Here is a 21728-nt window from a genome sequence, read left to right on the forward strand (position 1 = left end):
ATTTAAAAAATAAATAAATATAAATCACTTTGAAATATGGTGCAAAACTGCAAATGAGTTGATAAATTGTCTTTGCTCAAAAACGGCAGTAACACATTACAGAATAAAAGAAAAATTTGAAATTGTCAGAAATAAAAATATGAGACCGAATTCTAAATCGAAGATTTTATATACTCTATGATATAAATATAAATTATTCGGTTTTGATTAACCCATTAAAAAAAATAAAAAATTGATAACTTGATAATAAAAAAAAATCCAAATAATGAAATTAATACCTTATTACCTAGAAATTAATAATTTCTTTGATTCACGCTATCAATTGCGGTTCAATTTTAACAGTTTATTCCGCATATACCATTAATTTCACGGTTTAAAAGTTAAAACATCGCTTAAAAATAATTCACCAATATATATTTTTGCTCTTATAATAATTTCTTTTTTATTATTATTATTATTATTATTATTATAAATATAAGTCCAAAGAAACCTCAAGATACGTAACGGATTTGCTACTTTAGGTTTGCCTTTTTCGACCTCCTATTTTGGAAATGACTCAATAGGTTACATCATGCTTAAATTATTATTTTGTTATTTTAATTTATGTGGTAATATTTTATCAAATAAATTTTAAAATTTATGATTTAAATATTTTTAATTACAAAAAGGTGATACTTTATTTTAGAATCGAATAAAAAATATAGCCAAAAATTAAAATAATAAAAGAATATAAACTTTTTAAGTTTCATATTTCAATTATTAAGATTTTTATTACGTATCTAAATTATTAGTATAAGTCATATATTTTTAAAACACGTTTTTGAGTTAGTCAAATACTTAGAATGACTTCAATAACAGGTATGTGGGGTTATAAAAACCTATAAAGTGTCGTTTATTAAGGCTAACAATAATTGAATCGAACAAATTTAAAAAAAAAAAAACTTTTGAAATTTTTTTCTTATATTTTTCTTAAAATCTTTGTCGTTTTTTCTGTTTCTTCTACATTTCGTCATCAATATCTTAATGATAAGTAAAGTAATCAATACTCTCAAAATCCATAAATAAATTTTGTATCAATCCTCACACAAAATTAATATAAAAACAGTAAACTTGTCAAATCATTATTAGTTTATAGTTAGTTAAATTATAAATAGATTAAAAATGACTATACAAAAATTAAAATAAGAGAGGTATATGCAATATTTTAAATCATAAGGAGGTGATTGTTATAGACTCGAAATTTAGAGGGGGTTTCTGAAATTATCTCTTATTAAAAAAATGCATTACCTTTGTGTACTATTAATACCTTGTTTAATACTCATTTTCAACTTATGTATAACTAATGCTTGCATTAAATACTCTATCGTGTATCAAAGCATGAATTACTAGTAGTGTAATACCATGAATTTCTACGTATTCGTAATGCAATGATTTTAATGCATGGTTAAAGACTTAATTGCCCTCAATATCTTTTTTTTTTACATCTTTCCCATTATAATTGTATAGAGTATCTACGTAAATATTTTTAAAGTATACTATTTTAATACATCAAATCAAACAATGCATAAAAAATAATTTATGTATAGCTAATATAAGCATAATTGATACAATCTACCAAACGATAATAAAATAAGAACATTGAATTATAAGATACGAAACTTACAAAAATATATGATCGTCTGGATATCTCCCAATACCTGTTCACCCTTTGGAAAACATATATAGTGCTCAAAGCGAAATCATTATTATGAATTTAGAGATTCTAAATTTTATTCTCCTTTCGTATCATTGATTTGTCAATCATTTTTGTTAGGAGTTCACTAAATTAATTTCTTAATTTTCAAGTACAAATATAAAGTCTTCATAAAAATTATTAAATTTAACTGAACCCATGAATTTCCACCTAGCTCCGCCCATGATAGTATTTAAAAATCTTGGATTGGATAGAAAAGCATTTGAAAGCTTATGTCAAAGGGTTTAATGTATGTTGTGGTACATATAAATGTGTGTAAGCATGTCTTAATGGAGTATATCGTGCATATGAATAAATTTTTTTTTCTTTCTAATTTGTGTGTTTGAATGTGTTATTTTGTTGTAGCATTTTTAATGTATGTTTTTTTGGGATAGCAATATGAGCTCATATTACTATTTACTATGGTGCTGTAAAGCTTTACGTTGATGATTAATTAATGAAATTTGATTACCAAAAAAATGTATGTGTTTTGTAGAGTCCGGAGTCTAAAGGGTACAAAATATTAACAAAAATTCTAAAACGATATATAAAATTTTATATTAACCAAAACAATAAAATCGCTGCATCAACAGCTACTTACCCCACCGGAAAAAGCAAAATCGCTGCCTCAACAGCTACTAACCTATATCACGTTAATTAATAAAATTATTTAGAAATATGAATCGGCATTCAAATAAATGATATACCTATCTAAAATAAACAACTTATGTAGATATAAAGTTTAATTTAAAAAAATATGAACCTCTTTCTTTAATATTTTTAATTCTTTAATTTATTCATTTTGTTTAACATGAAGTTTATGCAAGATTTATATAAGATTGATTTTATGGTCATAAATTTAGAACTTTAAGTATAGTTCAAATATGGAAAGATTTGAAGAGTAAATTTATTCGATTTTGAAGTATAAGATTAGGATTTCTTACCTATCACAAATAAATAAAAATTTAATAGCGTTATAGCTTTTAATTACAAAGTTTCAAATATTAAGATAAATTTAATAGCTAGTTCGGTGTACGTAATTGCATGTGTACTTAAACTTAGAAGTTATAAATCTCGGGGGGCATTTGGTAGGTTGTATTAAAAGAAATAATACATGTATTAGATGTGGTATAATTTAATACTGTGTTTGGTAGGAATGTGAGCATATGTATAACTAATCCATGGATTAGTTAATACATCCTACATGGTATTATGTGATGTATTACTAATACCTTCCATTTGGAGGTATTAGCTCTAATACCATGGGACTATTCTAGGTAAAGACAAAAATATCCCTCAAATCCTTTTAATATTTTATTTATTTTTTTGATTTCATATTTTATATTTATACTAATAAAGTTATTTAAATAAATTAGCTTACAAATTTTATTATTTAGATATAATTTTTTGTTTCTAAAATATGCATTACTTAATCTATTTATTATTAATATAAAATATTATAATCCGACTAATATGTTAATGTTGATGTATGAATTAAGAACAATTCATAAGTAAAATATTGTCTCTTAATGAAAGTTCATTAAACATTACTCAAGTAGTCTAAAACAAGAGTGTGTGTGTATATATACACACACAGATCTCGAGTATAAAAATAGTTTAATTTATTTTTCTATATTTATTTTATATTTTTATTTTATGATAAAGAGTTTTTTAAAATTTATTAATACAAAACAAAGTTCAATAAATTTTCTCTATAATCATTATAGTTGTGTGACCTTTTGAGTTATTAACTCTAATTTATTTAGATGACAATTATTTGCTCTCAAATAATTTAAGTGAGAAAATAGTGAACATGACAAGAAAAATTTTATTCTCCGTTAATTATCTACTTTGACTCAATTACATGAAATACAAAATCTCATAATAACTCTAGGGTATAATTGGAAAGTTTTTTTTTTAAACTTTTAAACCACACACAAAATTAGATAAGAAACAATGAACCAAACACTTGATAAAAATAATCTCTGCATTACTAATCCATGCATTGCTAATTTCTGCATTGCTAATCCCTGCATTATTCATTTTTGTACCAAACGACCCCTCAATCTTCTTAAAATAACGGGCGAGATAAACCACGAAATCTGAATTCAAAATTATAATTGATTACTAAAACATTAAAATACACTATCATAAATGATCTTTTTACTTGTAACAATAACATAAAGTATTTGACAATACAATGTCAAATATTTAGGACGAAACAAATTATTTGAGCTATTAAATATATAAAAGAAAAAAATATACGCTAGTTTTTGCCATAGTAATAATAGAAATGATAGATCAATGATAATGCATAAACAAAGTAAATGTTCAATTAATAAAGATTCTATCTCAAGACACAAATAAAGAAAAAATAGTCAAAACCCCCCTTACTAATTAATGTTTTTCTTTTGTAAAAAAGAAACATCAGATAATTTGACCTTTTAAGACTTGAAAATTGTAAAAAGTGAAAACAAAACGTAAATCTTTTTCTTAAAGTTTGGTTGAAATAATGACGTTTTCTTCAGTAAAGAAAATCAATATACTGCAATCTTAGTTCCTATTTTAAAATAAAATGAAATAAATAATCAATACAATTTAGAGAAATGACTTTATGTGCAACAGAATCAGCAAATAAAAAGAGAATACGTGAAGTAAAAGTAAACAGAAAAGAGGATAAACTCATTTGATAAGAAGGCACCTACATGAATCTCTTTTCAGATCATTTTTCTTTTGATAAGTCCTTTGAAGAAGTCAAAACTGCATCCATGGAATAAAAACAAATTGTTAAACAAACATGCTAAAGTTAATTAAAAAAAAAAACAAAAAAAACTAACAGCTTATGAATGCCAAAAATAACCCAGACAATAAGATAGAACGAAAAACAGCACCCCATTGATAGTAGTTATTCGAATCAGAAACAATGAAACCCCAGTAAGTAACGAAACAACAGCTCATCTTTGTTTTTCTTTACGTAAATTTCCTAAAATAAAGCACACAAGGAAAATAGCACCTTTTTGAAATGTATACGCATTCATCTCTCGTTAAGTAGATTAGATAGTTCATTGGTTATCTGTCTTTTTGCCTTCTATAGTTTTTTTTCTCTATGGCAAGTGGGCTAGAGAAATAGGAAATCCTTTTTGCAACTCCAAATTTTTACCCTTATCGACAAATACAACCTAATATATCAGCAACTATTACAGTTATTCTTTGACCTGTGGGTGTGAATCACAGTTGTGGAACTAGCTCTGCCATGATGACTTCTGTACTTTTAGCTTTTTCTTGGGGTATAGAGGGCGTTGATCCTAGTCGAGGTAAATGAATCATACCCGATTCCAGGGAAAAGGCAAGGAACTTTCAACAGGTATGGTATGAGAAGAAACAAACCAGCCTTAGGCCTATTCAGTGACTCTATAGCTAGCAGGTAGATGATATAAATAAGTAATTAGGTATTCACCTCGTGTATTTATAACTAAAAAAGCACTAGTGTTAAAACAGCACTTTTAAGGCAAATGGGTGAACTGTATCATTGTAAAGATTGTCTCTCATCCAATCAGAAGGAAATAAGTAGTTTTCAATTTTATTTCCCGGGATACTACTGTAAACTCTAATTTCTAAGACTTCATTGATTTCGGTTTCAATAAAGGGTCCACTTTTTGTCATTTGTATGTTGTAAAACTATCCCCATCCCAACTTAAAGATCTTACCTTGATTTTGGCATGGGCAATAAGGTGAGAGCTAAAACTTAGAATGTCAGGATAGAAATGAGTCCAAAAGTAGAGAATTAACTTTTTTTTTGGAAATTCTGAACTTCGTAAAACTGAAGTGGACACGATTACATAAGAAGTTAAAATGACAAATTTACATCAGATCTATATCTGTTGACAGTTGATGAAGTACTCAGGCAGATATTTTCCTTGAAGATAACTGGAATGAGCAGTTCAGGATTTGTAAAGATTGGGAGAGAATCAATATTTAGAACTTTAACTACAGTGAGGCTCGCTGAAATTCAAAATAACTTTCTCTGGTTTGACTGGCCTGAGGGATAGTAAATTCTCTAGAAGCTCATTGCTATCAATCTTTACAAAGGGAAGCCTACTAGAGATGATCATAGAAGGCCTCGGAGACAGATTTAACAAACCAGAGCACCTAGCAAAGTAGCACGCTTTGAATGGAATGCCTCACACAATGCATGTATGACTTGAGACAATTTACAGCAGAGAGGATATAAGCTTTGTAGTGAAGAGGCTACAGAGCATGTAAATCATATTCTTTTGCATCCCACTCTTTCCACCATCTCTACTGTTCTACATCTCTTCCAGCCTTTGTTTCTTGCTATCTTCTATGTTGATTATTGTTACTAGTGCTTAGAAGTAAGAAAAGAAGACAAAACAGTAGTTTCGAAACAATAAACAAGATTACAAAAACATTCAGTGTTTGGTTATCAAGATTCAAGATCACAAGCAAATCAGATTGGTATTCGTCAAAGACGCATTAAAAATGGTTCAAATCAACATAATTCTTTTACCAAATATCGGGGAGATACTATTGGCAAAAGAATTGAAAAGATATGACAGGTTATGTTAAAGATGTTTAGCCTCGAGACAAACCTGTTGCCATCTGGGTGTAACTCACACATTTGACCATCATCTGTGATTCCTAATAAATACCCTGAGGATGTCAAACCCTGAAAGTACAATCATTTGTTTATGTAGCTAATTACAGGGATAAAACAGTTTACAAGAGCAAGGACAACTAAGACAAGTATGAAAATTATATGGTACTAATCAAAACAGGAATTAAAATAAACTTCAGAGCGTATTCACTTCATAGGGATTGATGAGGGGTTCAGCTGAGTGATTATAAAAAGAAAAACAATTATCAAATATCACAAGCATAAACTAAAGGGTGGCACATGTCACATCATGGAAGAGAAGAATCAACAATCAAGGATTCAGTAGTAACACAGATCTTCTACAGGTTCCTTACCCTCTTCACAAGAATAAGAAGTGGTAGCTATTCATGACCTCTCTTTTATCTGTTCATAGATCCTTCATTAAACTCATCCTAGATATCACTTCAGTTTCCTATACTTCACTCTAACTCAAGACGTTGAACCCAGTTTAACACATGGATAGCATATTGACAAAATCAAATTGAGAGGTTAAAGGAAAAAAAAAAGATATTTGGTAACTGGTACATCACACTATAACTCCATATTTTCTTAAGAGCACATTATTCCCTAATGTGTATTAGGAGAAAAGTCACCCCTAACAACAACTAGGCCTCTATAGCAAGCAAGTCGGGATTGGCTATGAATCCTCATTGACCATGTCGTTCCATGCTAAGTTGCTTGGGTCCTTAAAAAATACACCGTTTTTGGAGGATCCGACACACACCCATCGACATTTTTGAAGAGTCCGAGCAACATAGGTTCCATGTGAAACTCATCTCAGACAAGCATTGCGGCTTCTGCAACATAAACAATTAAGAGAAATAAAAAAGACTAAAAGTTCTCTATTTTCTATTGCAAGAAAATATATGACAAGATTAAGAAGCTCCTAGAAGACGCACTACCTAAAGTAATTGTATTGATTCTTCTCTCCATCGTAGCAGTAGGGCCGTTATGCTCATTACTAAACTTGTTGAAGAAGTGAAATATAACCAAGGCATATATTTTTTATCAGATGCTGAATTAATCCTTTCCCAAATCCCAACTAACTGATATCAGCTATATCATCTTTCTCTTCCATTGTACTCTATTTTTTTCAACTGATTTGCATGGCTCATAATGGAAGAAAATTGATGTGTTTATTCATTTCTAATTCAAGTCCTTGGAAAAATTTTAAGGAACTCATAGTGTGAATGGTTGTTATAAATCCTTTAACAGTTTCAAGTGCTTATGTGGCCATTAAGGCTTTCAGTCTCCTATTCAGATAATCCTAAGAGAAAGATTGAATGGAACCCATCGACCTAAGTCCTAAACTCAAAAACATCCAAAAGCACCGCCTAAACCACCATCGCATCTTTCTGCAACACCCTTCCAAATTGATGATTTCACAGTACTAATCTGGTGCACTCCTCTTTCCGTGAATCTTAACATTTTATCCTGCAATGTATATTATAAGATATACCTGTTGGAGTTTAAATAATACATCGCAGTCAAGAAGCAGCCTAACAAGAAATTGATCTCGGAGTTCAAAAAGACACCATATTATAACCAAAAATAAAGAATGACGAGCAGTGATACTGAAAATTCAATAAGAATAATACTTTGTTTCTCAGGACTAGTAACCGAGATAGTCAACTCAAACCAACCTGAATGGTGACTACATTTTCAACGAATTGGTCCTGATCATCGCTTCTCTCCTGCACAATAACCCTCTGTCCACTGCATTTACATGAGAGGGCAGAAGAATCACAGTTAATAACTGAAGAGAAAACATCTTGTTAGACTTGAATTCAGCACTCAATAAGAAAATGCAGTACTTCACACCAACTTAACCTGTATAATGGTCGACCAGATTTAACAATAGGTAAGCAGTCTAAAGGAAGAACAAAAAGGTAAATAATTAAAATGAACCATGCGACAACCAGAAGAGTTTACATGTTTCATCATTAGTTGGTTTTATGATAACACATGTAAAATATTTCTACATCTGAATTAGGAATAAACATCATGGACAACCATGACATATCAGATTCAAATCTCAGCGAAGGCAAAAAGAGTTGGTAATTTCTTCCCATCTGTCCAAGCCTTGGTGGACAGAGACAAATAGTTATATGATACCTATACTGGTGAAAGGTAGCAGGTACCTATGGAATTAGTCGAGGTGCACACAAGCTGACCCGGACTCTAGTCCTCTACGGTTAGCAAAATTAAAAAATAGGGAATAAACGACATGGATCATACATTGATTATGTGATGTCAAGTGTAGCAGGTAATCAACTCCCTCCAGTTACATTGGGCTTGCTCAGTGGTTAGCTTTGCACCTTCTTAATTTCTGGGTATGCGTTAGTATACAGTAAAGGATTCGAGCTCCATCCAACTTCCTCTTTACCTTTTTCTTTGGATATCTGAACTTGTTTTACTAGAAAAAAAATGATAACAATTTCACCAGAAGTCCAGAAGAGAGAAAAGAGAGAAAAGAAGAGAGCCGAAGGCCAGTCGAGGAGGGAAAAGAATAACATATGACAAATTCTGGGAATTTGTAAATAAAACAAAAACATCTGGAGAGTACAGAACAATTTTTTCTCTTCATGTCACAGTTTTTGGAGGGAGATTGCACTACCATTCACCTCACAGTCCACACGCTTTTGTCCATTTTATGCAGGATGAAGCTGTGCTAATTTTCTGTCATCTGATGGACAAGGAAGGTGGCATTTCTTGAAACAAGTAGTCCCATGCATCTTCAACTTTGTCATGGCTATCCATCAAACGTAATTCTACCATACAACCTTCCAACCACCAAAGAACCATGAGACCTAGGCGTGGACATCAGTCCAGTACAAGTACGTTGAAATCTTTGTGCATCATTACTGTGTTTGAATGATACAAGTGAACTACCAAGGCCTAGGTCCATTTTAATTTTGTTTAGAAGTCCCTTTTGTGAACAGGACTCAGGAAAATGACACAATCCAGCGATCCACAAGTGTTATATCACACAGAGTTTTTCTTTACTCATCTAGGAGCAGTTTTGTCCTACCATATGACATGGTAAAAGAATTTGAGTTTTACCTACTTTCTCCCATCAAAAGCACATTCAAGCATAAAAAGAAGCACACGTGTGATTAGAAGTGAATAAAGGATCAACTTTACAGGATTTCTATAGCATAAAGTTCTCTGCTTGGTAAAAAGCTTCAAAGTGGAAGAGTAGCAGCATAACAGATATTGGAATCTGCAGTAACATATAACAGTTTCTACCTGTGCAACCAAGTCTGATAGTACAACTCTTCAAGAGCTTGAAATCCTGCATGCAAACAGCAAAATGTATCACTCTTTTCATTACCATACCACGATATGCAGAAGCTCTTCACCAAGAAATCACTCCATGATTTCCAGGCAGAACGGTTCTAAGATAATCACAAACAGCAAAATGAAGTTGATAATAAACCATAAAACTGAACTTTATGAATTCAAACATTGCACAAGAATCTAATACACAATGTCAAAGAATACCACCAACACTACAAAATTTCTGTGGATCTCAAAGCTGCATAAGCACCTAATAACCAGGATGGCAAGCTCAACATTAACAAACCCAATGCAAAATATAAAAAGACTATTCTCACTACTGAACCTCCAACTCATTTGCCGACACTGAAATATCATTATTCTCATTACTGAACCTCCAATTCATTTATTGACACTGAAATATAATCTTAATGGAAAACTAAGACACCGAAACAGGCCAGCTTAGGAAAAGGCACAGGCAAGTGGAAATAGAGTCCAGCATATGATACATTCCGATATCTTTTTTTGAGAGAGGTAACAAAATGATAAGTTTTGATATTAGCATTGAACTATAATGGGAAGAAAGGCTGGTCTTATTTGATAAACCATTTTTTGGACACGTTTCACATACAACTGGTAAATTACAATCTCATCACCATCAACAAAAAACTATGCTTAAAATTTCTGAATCTTCCACCAAGAACCAAGTTAGTTTTGCCACTAAAAATATATAAACGGTTCATTTACAGATACAACAAACAAGGACACCTCACATTCATATTGGAAGTTTGCGAACTTTCATTTCACTTTTTTGACATCATCCACCAAGAAGAAAAAGTAAGGTGAGGGGAGGAGAAAGCATTATCTTCCTAGAAACAATTAATGGATACCACTCAAATTACATGGTATGCAAACAACAATATGATATTTGTTTTATTTTTTTATTTATTTTATCTGAAAAATTTCCTATGAGTTAGCAAGCTAACACCACTTGGCCCATAGGTTTGATACTCAGAATATAGACCTACCCTTCTACTCTGCCCCAGTTAAATGCTAAGTTTCATGTCAGTAGTGGGGCAGACAACAACACCTTATAGAAAAATGACAACTAAAGCACAACAGCAAAACCTAAAGCAAAAAATTGATACTCTGATATTATAACCTTGCTCATATGAACAGGTCTTGCGACACAGTAAGCTTCCGTATGAATAGCTCTCTGTCACTTTAACCCTGCTCATATATTTTTAAGATTACTCAATTCCATTGCTAAATTATATGATTAAAATCTCTAAATGAATTGATAAAAAGGAGTAAGCTGACAAGTTGAAGACCTACTAGTTGGAGTTTTTTAAAACTGGGGTTTAAGGATTTCACAGATATTGAAGATTTTCCAATGTTTAACATGGCTCTCTTTTTGAGTTTAAGAAGTTGAGAGCTAGGTGAGTAGCTATTTAGCAGCATTGAAAGTTCTCTTTATTGTTGTCATGCCCCAAGACTTTTGCTGGGAAATCTAACCCACTATTTCTTTTCTCTCCCTCTCATCCTTCGTTTCTATTTATCATTGGTGGTCATTAGTTGTTGAATTTATTTATCCAGGAGCTAAATCTATTTAATACTATCTTCATTTCTGAAAAGCTAACCACGTGCAACATCGTGTTTTGGTATGTAGAAACTCAGGACCACCTAGACAAACGTAGCTTAGGCTCAACAAAGGCAGAATTAAAGTAGGTAAATCTAAAACCCTAACCAAAGATGAAGTAACACAAAAATATGAAGCTAAATCGGAAGTACTTTGAACTTACACAAGGCTTCAATATTTTATGTTTCTCTCATGTTGATGAGTTAAAAACAAGAGTAAAGGCTATCATGTAAACTACAAAACCAGGAAACAGATAGAAAATGATTGGTTGTTCTTTTGATCTATGAATAACCATATTGACCAACTTGAACTAGCATACTGAGCATTCCAGAACATCCATATTACTGACTAGTCCGTGGAGTTTGTATTTCAATAATTTGAAGTCGGCCAGTATATCCATGATGGTTGAGTTGTTAAAAGGCAACTTACCTTGTTTTAAGAAAACATCATAAAGGTTCTCAAATTTGTTGAAAAAGGCTGCAATGATATCTTCTCTTTTCAACTCACGTGAAAGAGGATTCACTCTCTTCAAAGTAGCATTTAAGCATGTAGTAGGCTTCTCGTTCCCCACATTCAATCCAACTCCTGCGAAGAATTTTTCATCAAAGCACTCCAATATAATTTCTCCAAATCGATATAGAATGAGAGGAGAAAGAAACAAATACAGATGTTCATCAGTCGATTTAAAATGATTTGAAGAGGGTGCCTGAAAGTTAGCTATGTTAATCAAGACTGCACGAGTAAGAAAATTTGTTGACTAACTATATTCATTAAGTTTGAAACATCTGAAACCCCGTCAGCTGGTAATAGCATGCAAAGTCTATAAATTAAAGGAAAAAGTCTGTTCTTTATTTCAAACAGGATGAGAAAATATAATGAACATCAGTGACAGTATTTCCTTCTTTCCTTTTTTCAAGTTAATGAGTGAGACAGTTTACCAGCACTAACATAGAACTTCTTTGACCTATATACCGATGTGCTTAGGATGCCTCCCACTTTAAGGCCACCTAAATATAGATCATTTGGCCACTTTATTCGAACATCGAGATGTGGCATGCCCTGTAACACATAACGCAGACAAGAACAAGAAGGAAAAAAAGGTCAACCTACCAACAGTTATTCTAAATAAAGTATATGATCTGCATGTTACACAAAGCTTCTATGCAGCAGACATCTAGTTTCAACAAATCCTGTCCTATCAATCCTCTTTCTTCCATATCTATCCAGATAGCATTTGAAATTGTTCAGATACATACTACCTACAGTAATTATGGCATAATCAAAGCAATTAGGAGTATTATTTTGCCAAATAGCGATAAGGTTTAGGAAAGAAATACTATATGTTCATCGATACACCACCAACACATGAAGATAGAAATTATTAATTATTTAGGCAAATCTAAACGAAAACAAAGTAATCAATAGAAAAGATTGACAGAGAATCTTGTAAGTCAAGAAGAACCAAAAATCTATAAGTGCTCCATCAAATAAAAAGTTGTATCATCTGAATCTACCTGAAATTTGATATAAGTGCACCCTACAGTTCACTGACTAATTCAATGGGCCCTGTTAATTATCCAAATTTTCCCTGTCACGGTTATCTCTTTCCTGAATACTTCCTAACAAAAATAACATTCTTTAGGAAATAGGACAATCTCTTTAGCAGACGAATAAGCACTGAGCAATAAATGTCGGCAAGTACTGTATACAATTATTCACAGACCATTCATCAGATAACTGCTTCAATTTCCAAGTATACAAACACAATGACAAAACCATAAAGTACATGAGTAAGAACTAATGTTTCAATTGACAAAATCAGATAGAGCATATAAAACTTACAAAGATAAGTGAGAAAACTTTAATTCATTGTTTAAGCAATGTGGACACATAGTCACACTTATCTCCTTCTTACTTTTCCCATACATTGATCAAACATTTACCAATCTAATTTCAATTATACGACACCAGCCATTACACATTGTAATATAAGTACTTACCTTTTCCAAACAGATAGCCTTAATGGCCTCTGTCATAGCAAGACAGACTACATACTGCAAATGTGGCACCACTCTGCCGTCCTCCATTTGTATTGAAAATGAAAACAAAAGGCAACCCTTTGGTGATTGCCACAAATTACTCGAACGTCCTTCAAAGGTAAATAAATATATAATCAAATCAAAGTAAGATATGAATAAATTTGGGCAAATATGATAAGACCAAAAAATCTTCAATACACAAAATACAATAACTGCAGTTTTTAATTCCTAGTGTACAAGTCATGCATTTTATAAATTATTTTTGTGTATTGAACAAATAAATCCATAACGTTAAAGCAATAATGGAGAACGAGACCTTCCCTTCATTGTTAATGGAAAAAGTCACGTGCAACGCAAACAATGTCAACACATATCTATGCTTTTCTATCTGAAAGCCATTTTTACTAATTCATAGTTGGTGGAGGGAACAAAACCTCTCATTTGGTGTCACAATCCACCTCTAGCCTCTTCATTCAAAATTTAATCTTCTTGCATAGCTGCAGAAGTTATTGTTTCTTTATTTCAAAGACAACAAACCAATTACAATTAGTAAGAGAAAGCATAATTGGTTGCACAAATTGTAGCAGATCGGCATGTGCTAATAAGCACTTAATTGAATTGTACCATATAAGTAAAGTGTAGTTCACTAGAACAAAATTAACAGTTCCCGAGCCCCCGATTAGAGAGGGCAGATCATTATGTGAAGTGTGTACAACCTTAAAAGACTTGGGCTTTTAAAGAGCTAACAATGCAATCAAAACAAACATAAATCTTCATACCTCTCCCTTTCAGTTGCACATCAGCAACACACACTGCCCCAACTGGTAAGTCAGAGTTATTTCTGCAATATTCAAGTAATTAAAACGAACAAATTAACTAAAGTTTTTTTTTTCTCACGATATCAACAAAGTAGATACACATACTTAAGCATACTAAGGTATTGCTAACTGAATATAGGGATTGAACAATTACTGTGAAATAACATCATGAGTTGACGACAGTTTGGGAGAATAAATGAGTAGTCTCCCAAAACGCTTAGTCGAAAGGGAGTTAAAGTATTCTCCAATTTGAAATGCATCATCTTCAAATGGCGTTTCGACCTCGGAAGGCAGAATAACCTCAACTTCTTCACCATTTTTATGCAGTTGAAGAGTATTGTTATCCTTTAATACCTTTGCCACATCGTTCTCCTCATTTGATTTTCCGGCGAGTAGAAGAAGAGTCCGGTCAGGTGCTTCCGATTCCATTTTTCCTCCGACTACTTGTGATGCTGAGAAAGCTTTGAGGTGTGGAAGAGGGAAAATTGATGGAAAATTGGGAAATTTTCGAAGAGAAGCGGTGAAGAAGATGTGTTTGAATTGAGAAATCATCAGACGGAGAAATTTATGCTGAGAATTTAGCTGAGCAACAACCCAAATTTTCAAATATTGTTATTTGGCGAGTATTTTTGAGAAATAATTTAAATTTTTAAATATTATAAAAAAATTATCTTAAATTTTATATTTTGTAAAAATGTTCATGGTTTATAGTTTTGGATTGAATTTCAAACCTAATTTATTGTATAATGATTATATACATATTGTATATAGTTAGTATCTGAACTTATTTTACGAATTCACTTTCAATTGCAAATAGCAATTATAGTTTTTTTTCCTACACAAATCAATTGTATTCTTTTAAAAAATTCGTATTAGTTCTGTTTGTTGTTTTTATCTTTTTTTAATGTTTATAATGATAGTAATAGTTTTTAGAATCTATTGATATAAATTATATATTTTTTTATAGAGTCATTTATTTCAACAAAATTTATGATCAAACGCATGATAAAAATTCACTAAAGAATGACTTGCCAATAATATTTAAAAATCTATGACCAAATACTAACTAAATTTACACATTTTGAAAATATATGACTATACATTATAAAGCCTTAGGTCCCATACCACCCTCTTTATTGCATTAGGTTTTTAATAAGTCTTGATAGGCGTACTATAAGGTTTATAAGTTTAGGGGTAAAAGTAAGGGTATGCCGTGAGTGTCATCCAAGTTGGTAGTAGTTATTTTTGAAATTTCCTTTAGGAGATAGAATGATTAGGTATGATAAAGAAACAAGGGAAAAGGGTCTGATATACCCCTCAACTTTGTCATTTAGAACTGATATATCCCTCGTTATAAAAGTGGCTCATACATACCCCTACTTGTAAACAAATGGCTCACATATACCCTTTTCCTCTAACGGAAATGAAAAAAATAATAATTATAATCTAAATTTTTATTATTTTTTTCTAAAAAATATAATTCCATATGAGTAAATTTAATCCTCGTCAAACATTTTTTTTTGACTTTTTTTTATTTCAATGACTAATTTATAATTATTATTTTGATAATCAAATTTATTTATGTTTCACTAATATTCTTGAAAAACTTATTGTAGATGACCAAATTTTTTCTTCGAATACGAAATTAAATTACAATACACACAAAAAATTAGTTTAAGTTTTTTTTCTTTAAACTAAGGAATGAAATAAAAAAACAAAATAAGAATAAGAAACTCAAATAATTATAATAAAAGAAGTCAAAAAGTAATTTATGTATGAAAAAAATTAAAATATACCTTGAACTTTGATAGAAGAATCATATATACCCCTAAATAATTTTTTTAAAAAAATTACAAATATAAATTTAAAACTAATTTTTTTAACTTCCGTTAAATGAAGGATATATGTGAGCCATTTTGTAACGGCAGGGGTACATGTGAGCCGTTTGTATAACGGTAAGGGCATATATGAGCCACTTTTATAACGAGGGGTATATCAGCTCTAAATGACAAAGTTGAGGGGTATATCAGACCCTTTTCCCAAGAAACAAATAAGGGGTTAGAGTCAAATATGCCAGCATGATATTAATATCTGAAATGGTAAGGGCATGAAAAATATAAAGGTGGAGGAGCGATCAATCTTATTGTGTGTTTCTTGCTAGTCGATTTCTTATATTATGTTGTGGGTATCGGGTTGACCAATGATGCCTATCAGTACGTGTGGTTGTACTCAGGGACGGAGCTATATTCATACAAGGGGGTTCATCCGAACTCTCTTTGGCTGAAAATTATATTAGTTATACTTGGTTATAATAAGTTTATATGTATATATAGTAGATGTCGAACCCTCTTTCGGCTATCTATTTCTACAGATTTTGAACCCCCTTATTGAAAATCCTAGCTCCGCCTCTGGTTATAGTGATACTACTCTTGCTACGCCTTTTTGGGCATAGTCTGATTACATGATCATTAATGTTTCATAGGTGAAGACGAATGCAATTTTCAACAGCTTCTACTTTTCCTTCCGCATGGTGGGAACTGTATCATTTATAATTTTGTTATACCTTTGTAATGACTCAAAATGTCATTTTTAGAAATTTGGATTATTCATTTAACTTGAGTTAATTAATTGATGGGTAATTATAGATAATTGACTCAATTGATAGTTAGTGGGTTAAAATGGTCATATATTAAAACCCTATGCCATTAGGCCATGTATTAGAAATAAGTTAGTGAATTTTTTCAGTTTCAATAAACAATTAATTTGGAAAAGAACTAGAAAGGAAAAGAAGGAACTGACGGTGGCGGCAACAAATTAAGAACTTCAGATAATGCATTCTGGAAAAGAACTAGAAAGGAAAAGAAGGAACTGACGGTGGCGGCAACAAATTAAGAACTTCAGATAATGCATTCTCTGCATATATGTTTCGTTAATTTCTACATTCATGTATATGTATAAAACAAGTAGGATAGTGTAGGAATAATAATGGATTGTCTTTCCAATTTGTTGACCAGATGAGTGCCTTTTATATATATATATATATATATATATATATATATATATTTTATTATAATTCCTTACAAACAATTGATGGTTATCAATGGGAGAATGATTTGGCAATGGGTGCCTTTTTAGGAGTAATCATTAAAAATTTTTTTTGTATGAATTGGTTCTAAGAAGAAAATATAGTATTATATAGTAAGTATTGTATTGTGAATTGATTGTTATCGTAACTGCGGCTTCTACTATTTTACTTGATTTTAAATAAAAAAAAAAGTAATATGACTATTTAATTTAAGGGCATTTATAAAAACTATAATTTTATAATAATGAAGCTAATGGTGATTGGATAGTGTTTGAAGCATGGATGTTTGTTTTGGATAGCGAATCTAAGTTACCGATTTGCTCTCTTCTTTAGGGTTCTTCTTTTATTTTGTTATGGTAATCTCATAAATCATGTTTTTATATTAATATTGGTAATTAAATATTGAGTGCATTATGTAATATGAAAACTATTAAGGTTGTAGTTATTAGAGAAATTATGACTTAACCCTAGACTTAAAATTTGAGGAGATATAAAGAGTTGGCATGTTAATTGGTATCAAGAATTACAAACTTGATTATAAATTTGGGCTGAATTTTTAGGTCAAGGTTAAACACATAAAAGTGTGAGTGTTGTTAGCTCTGAAACCTTATTGTGAATATATACTTGAATAGATTCCATTGGTTCGGAAGCTCAACGGAAAGGGAAGGCTCAAGTCTAAGAGTAATTATTCTTACTGGATTCAGGCAAGTGGATTTCTAAACTCTTGTTAAGCGTATGAAATTCGTGTATTTCCTTGTGTGATGTTGAGAATGATTTGGAGACTTGTTGCTTATTTGTTGGTGTTGTATTCCTTGTTGCAAATTGTACTTTGTTATCAAAATGGCTATCTCCTCATTTTTATTCTAGTATGTAATTCACATTGCATTTGAAACATGGTTGTGATAAGAGTTATGTGATAAGAGGATGTACCATTTCGAGGGTCGTATCGCGCGCCGCGATGGATATTATATTTCGAGGGACGTATCGCGCGCTGCGATGATAACTATTATTGAGGGTCGTGTCGTGCGCCGCGACAGATGCATGGACAGATATGTCCCGCATGGGTCCCAGACTGAGAGACAGTGGGTGTGTATCGTTAGGGAAGATATGCATCACTATCCTTGACATTGCATCTCATGGCATTACACATTTTATTATTGATGAACTTGAATATGTGGTTTGCTGATCTTGTTAGTGTTTCTCTGTGAAAATTGTGACTGTTGAATATTGAGCTGTTATTGAGAATATGTAAACTAATAGAGTGTGGTTATTGAGTTGTGTGTTTGGTAAATTGTGAGCTATTTGTAGTGTGGAGGTTCAAATAGGGTGTAAGGAGTACCCGTATTTTGTTCCCTTAACTTTTGTTTAGAAGTTTGCTTGTTGGGTACCGTGTGGTTTGGTACTCACCCCTTGCTTCTACAAATTTTTGTAGGTTACGAGCCCGGATTTTTGTGATACCTTCCATTCTCTTCGTTCCCGAGGCATCTTGTGGAGGATTGTGAGGTAGCTGCTTGTCATCTTAGGGAACTTTCCTTCTCCAGTTTATGACTTTGTTTTTACTTGAAAGACAACTTCATGTTAGACTCGTATTTTTATTTCAATTCTAGTATTTACATTAGAGGCTTGTGCACGTGACTACCAGGTCTTGAAAATTGAATTAAGTTGAATTGTTTCCGTATTAGAAATCGTTATCAGACTTTGGTTTTATTTCTGTATTTTATCGAAATTATTGGGTTAGGCTGACTTGTCTTGGTGGGATAAGACGAGTGCCATCACGCCTAGTTTTGGGTTGTGACAACCTTGTACTCTTAGTAGCTCTTGTACCTGTATAGACCAGATCCCTGAGATGTTAACTTCACAAGTCTTAACTCAAGTTGTTGTTTTAAACTCTCATTTTATAAAAGAATCTTATGAATGTTAATCGTTCTTTTTTTCTTAGTCTTCCGCATGTCTTAAAATGGTTTGGGAATTGAGGATATCCCTACTTAGGCGTTAGATTAGGTGCCCGCACAGCCCGATAGATTGGATTGTGATTCTATTTCTCAAAGTTGAAGAAATAAAATTAGATAGTATAAATAGTTTTCACTCAATTCAAATCATCATCGCGCACACGCACACACGCGCACACATACACACACATATATATAAAACAGAATCCTAAATCCGCCTACATGGTGCCACCACAAATCAAGACTCGCTTTAAATTTATTTATCACAAAATAGTCTTCCTCTTTCATGAAAATTTGTGACATTTATGAAGAGTTGCGACTTTTAAGTAAGGTTGTGATCATTTTGAAAGATTGTAACTTTTTCAAAAAGTTGTGACCTTTACGATAAGGCACCATAAGTATTTATTCACACTACTCTTTGTTGTCTATTAATAAAAGGATTCCTCTCAATTTAAAATGATGAAAATTCTGAACTTCTTCCTCTTCTTCTTCTTCTTCTGTACAATTAAATATTCGTGTACTTTGCTCCTGTTGAATGACTCACTGACACCATTATTTTTGTATCAATACACTGGATAATAAAATCGTTCCAGATCATGAGAGGATCTATTCCTTTAAACCTCAAGTACTAAAGGGGAATAATATCCTTAAGAAGACACGGGACATTCAGTGGACTAAGTTTTTTTCCTTTCTGTTTCATTCTATAGTTACTGATCCTTGTATGATTTTTTACAGTCATTAATTTATGTTTATGATATTAATTGTTCATGCAAATTTTCTCTACTGAAATTGTTGAAGGCACAATATATTATACTACCATTTATTAAAGACAAAATTCAAATTTGGTATGTCATTGTAAGGACATAAAGACCTTAAAAACATTATCACACCTTGATGTGTGAAGGGAACTAGGGAAAGAGGTCGGAATAAATTTTTTACATGGGTTCGAGGATGTGTCAGATGACCTATAGAGAAATATGACTAGACTAGAGCCTCTTTTATTACCAAAGACATGAATAACTACACAATAAATTAATTGCTCATATTCAATATGAAGTATAGATAGATTGTCAAGTTTAGTGCATGTAGTAAATACTTTTCGTGAAATAATAAATGTGTTTCTCGCCACTGCAATTGAAATAAAAGTGTAGTTTCAAACTGAATTCTATCACTTTGGTATTGATTTTTAAGAAATACCAAACGATAAATTAATAGATTGGAGCCTCTTTTAATCTCAAATACAGAGATAACTACACGATAAATTAATTGCTCATATTCATAATCAATATGAAGTGTGGACAGATTGTCAAGTTTAGTGCATGTAACTAATACTTTTCTTGAAGTAATAAATGTGTTTTTCGACATTGCGATTAGAATAAAAGTGTAGTTTCAAGTTGAACTACATCCCTCTAATATATTGATTTTTAAAAACACCCAAACAAACTGAATAGTTTTGTGTAATATTTTTCCCTTTCAAGTATATATTATAAGTTGAATTGTTGTCCAATATGATACATTCTCCCTTTAATTTTCAGTCTTAATAATTACTTATGATACATTTAAATAGAAAACTTTAAAATGATATATGTAAAGCAAAAGGTAGTGCTGAACTTTCTACATATTAGAATTAGAATATTTGTTCATTTTTTCAACCTTTTAAAATTTGTTTATCCCTTCACCAAAGATTATTTATTTATTAAAAAATTTAATATCTCAGGTTGATGTTCATTTGATTCACAAAAATATCAAATAGTAAAACTTCCTAGAAGCAAAAGGATAAATTATAAAATCAAATTAAAGTTAATTAATTGAGGATAAATAATAAAATAATATAGTAATCATTTTCGTGTACATTATTAATATCCATTACTACATAATCTTGTATGTATGGCTAGCAGTGGTACCGGAACCGGGAGAACCGGACCGGTAATTACCGAAACCGGTACGGAACTGGTACTGTAAGTACCGGTAAAGTTCCGAAACCGGAACCGGACCGGTCCGGGAAACCGGTAAAATTAGTAATGTTCCATCCCGATCCGAAAGTGAACCGGTAGTATACCGGACCGGACTGGACCGGTAACCGGGACGAACCGGTACTTAAAAAAAAAATTTTTTTTATTGAATCTAATTTTTATTATAATAATTAAGCAATTTAAAAATTTAAATTTCAAACTTTAAAGTTATAAATTTATATTTTCAAACTTTAAATTCAAACTTTTAAAGTTTGAAAATTTTAAATTCAAATTTTAAAGTTAAATTTAAATTTCAAACTTTAAAGTTATAAACTTTAAATTTCAAACTCTTAAATTTTGAAAATTTTAAATTCAAACTTTAAAGTTATAATTTAAAATTTTCAAAATTTTAAAGTTTCAAATTTAAATTTTCAAACTTTAAATTCAAACTTTTAAAGTTTGAAAATTTTAAATTCAAATTTTAAAGTTATAAAATTTAAATTTCAAACTCTTAAAGTTTGAAATTTTTGAATTTAAACTTTAAAGTTATAAAATTTAAA

General features: G+C 31.3%; 1 protein-coding gene across 2 annotated transcripts; it reads right to left on the reverse strand.

Annotated features, from left to right (window-relative positions):
• Nucleotides 1-3546: 3546 nt before the first annotated feature.
• On the reverse strand, nt 3547-14793 carry LOC107003210 (biotin--protein ligase 2). 2 transcript variants are annotated; one of them, XM_015201503.2, is made up of 10 exons: nt 14337-14793; nt 14144-14205; nt 13326-13474; nt 12264-12384; nt 11755-11910; nt 9657-9702; nt 8051-8123; nt 6343-6419; nt 4438-4492; nt 3547-3834 (listed from the first exon to the last, which is right to left on the reverse strand). In XM_015201503.2, exons 1-9 carry the CDS (start codon nt 14732-14734, stop codon nt 4450-4452), a joined length of 1125 nt encoding a protein of 374 aa, XP_015056989.1. In that variant the 5' UTR covers nt 14735-14793; the 3' UTR covers nt 3547-3834; nt 4438-4449. The 2 variants fall into 2 exon arrangements, with proteins under 2 accessions (XP_015056989.1, XP_027768448.1); XM_027912647.1 differs by having other exon boundaries at nt 14288-14393.
• Between the last annotated feature and the right edge of the window lie 6935 nt (nt 14794-21728).

Source organism: Solanum pennellii, chromosome 11 (genome assembly GCF_001406875.1).
Source record: "Solanum pennellii chromosome 11, SPENNV200".
In the NCBI taxonomy this organism is placed as follows: Eukaryota; Viridiplantae; Streptophyta; class Magnoliopsida; order Solanales; family Solanaceae; genus Solanum; species Solanum pennellii.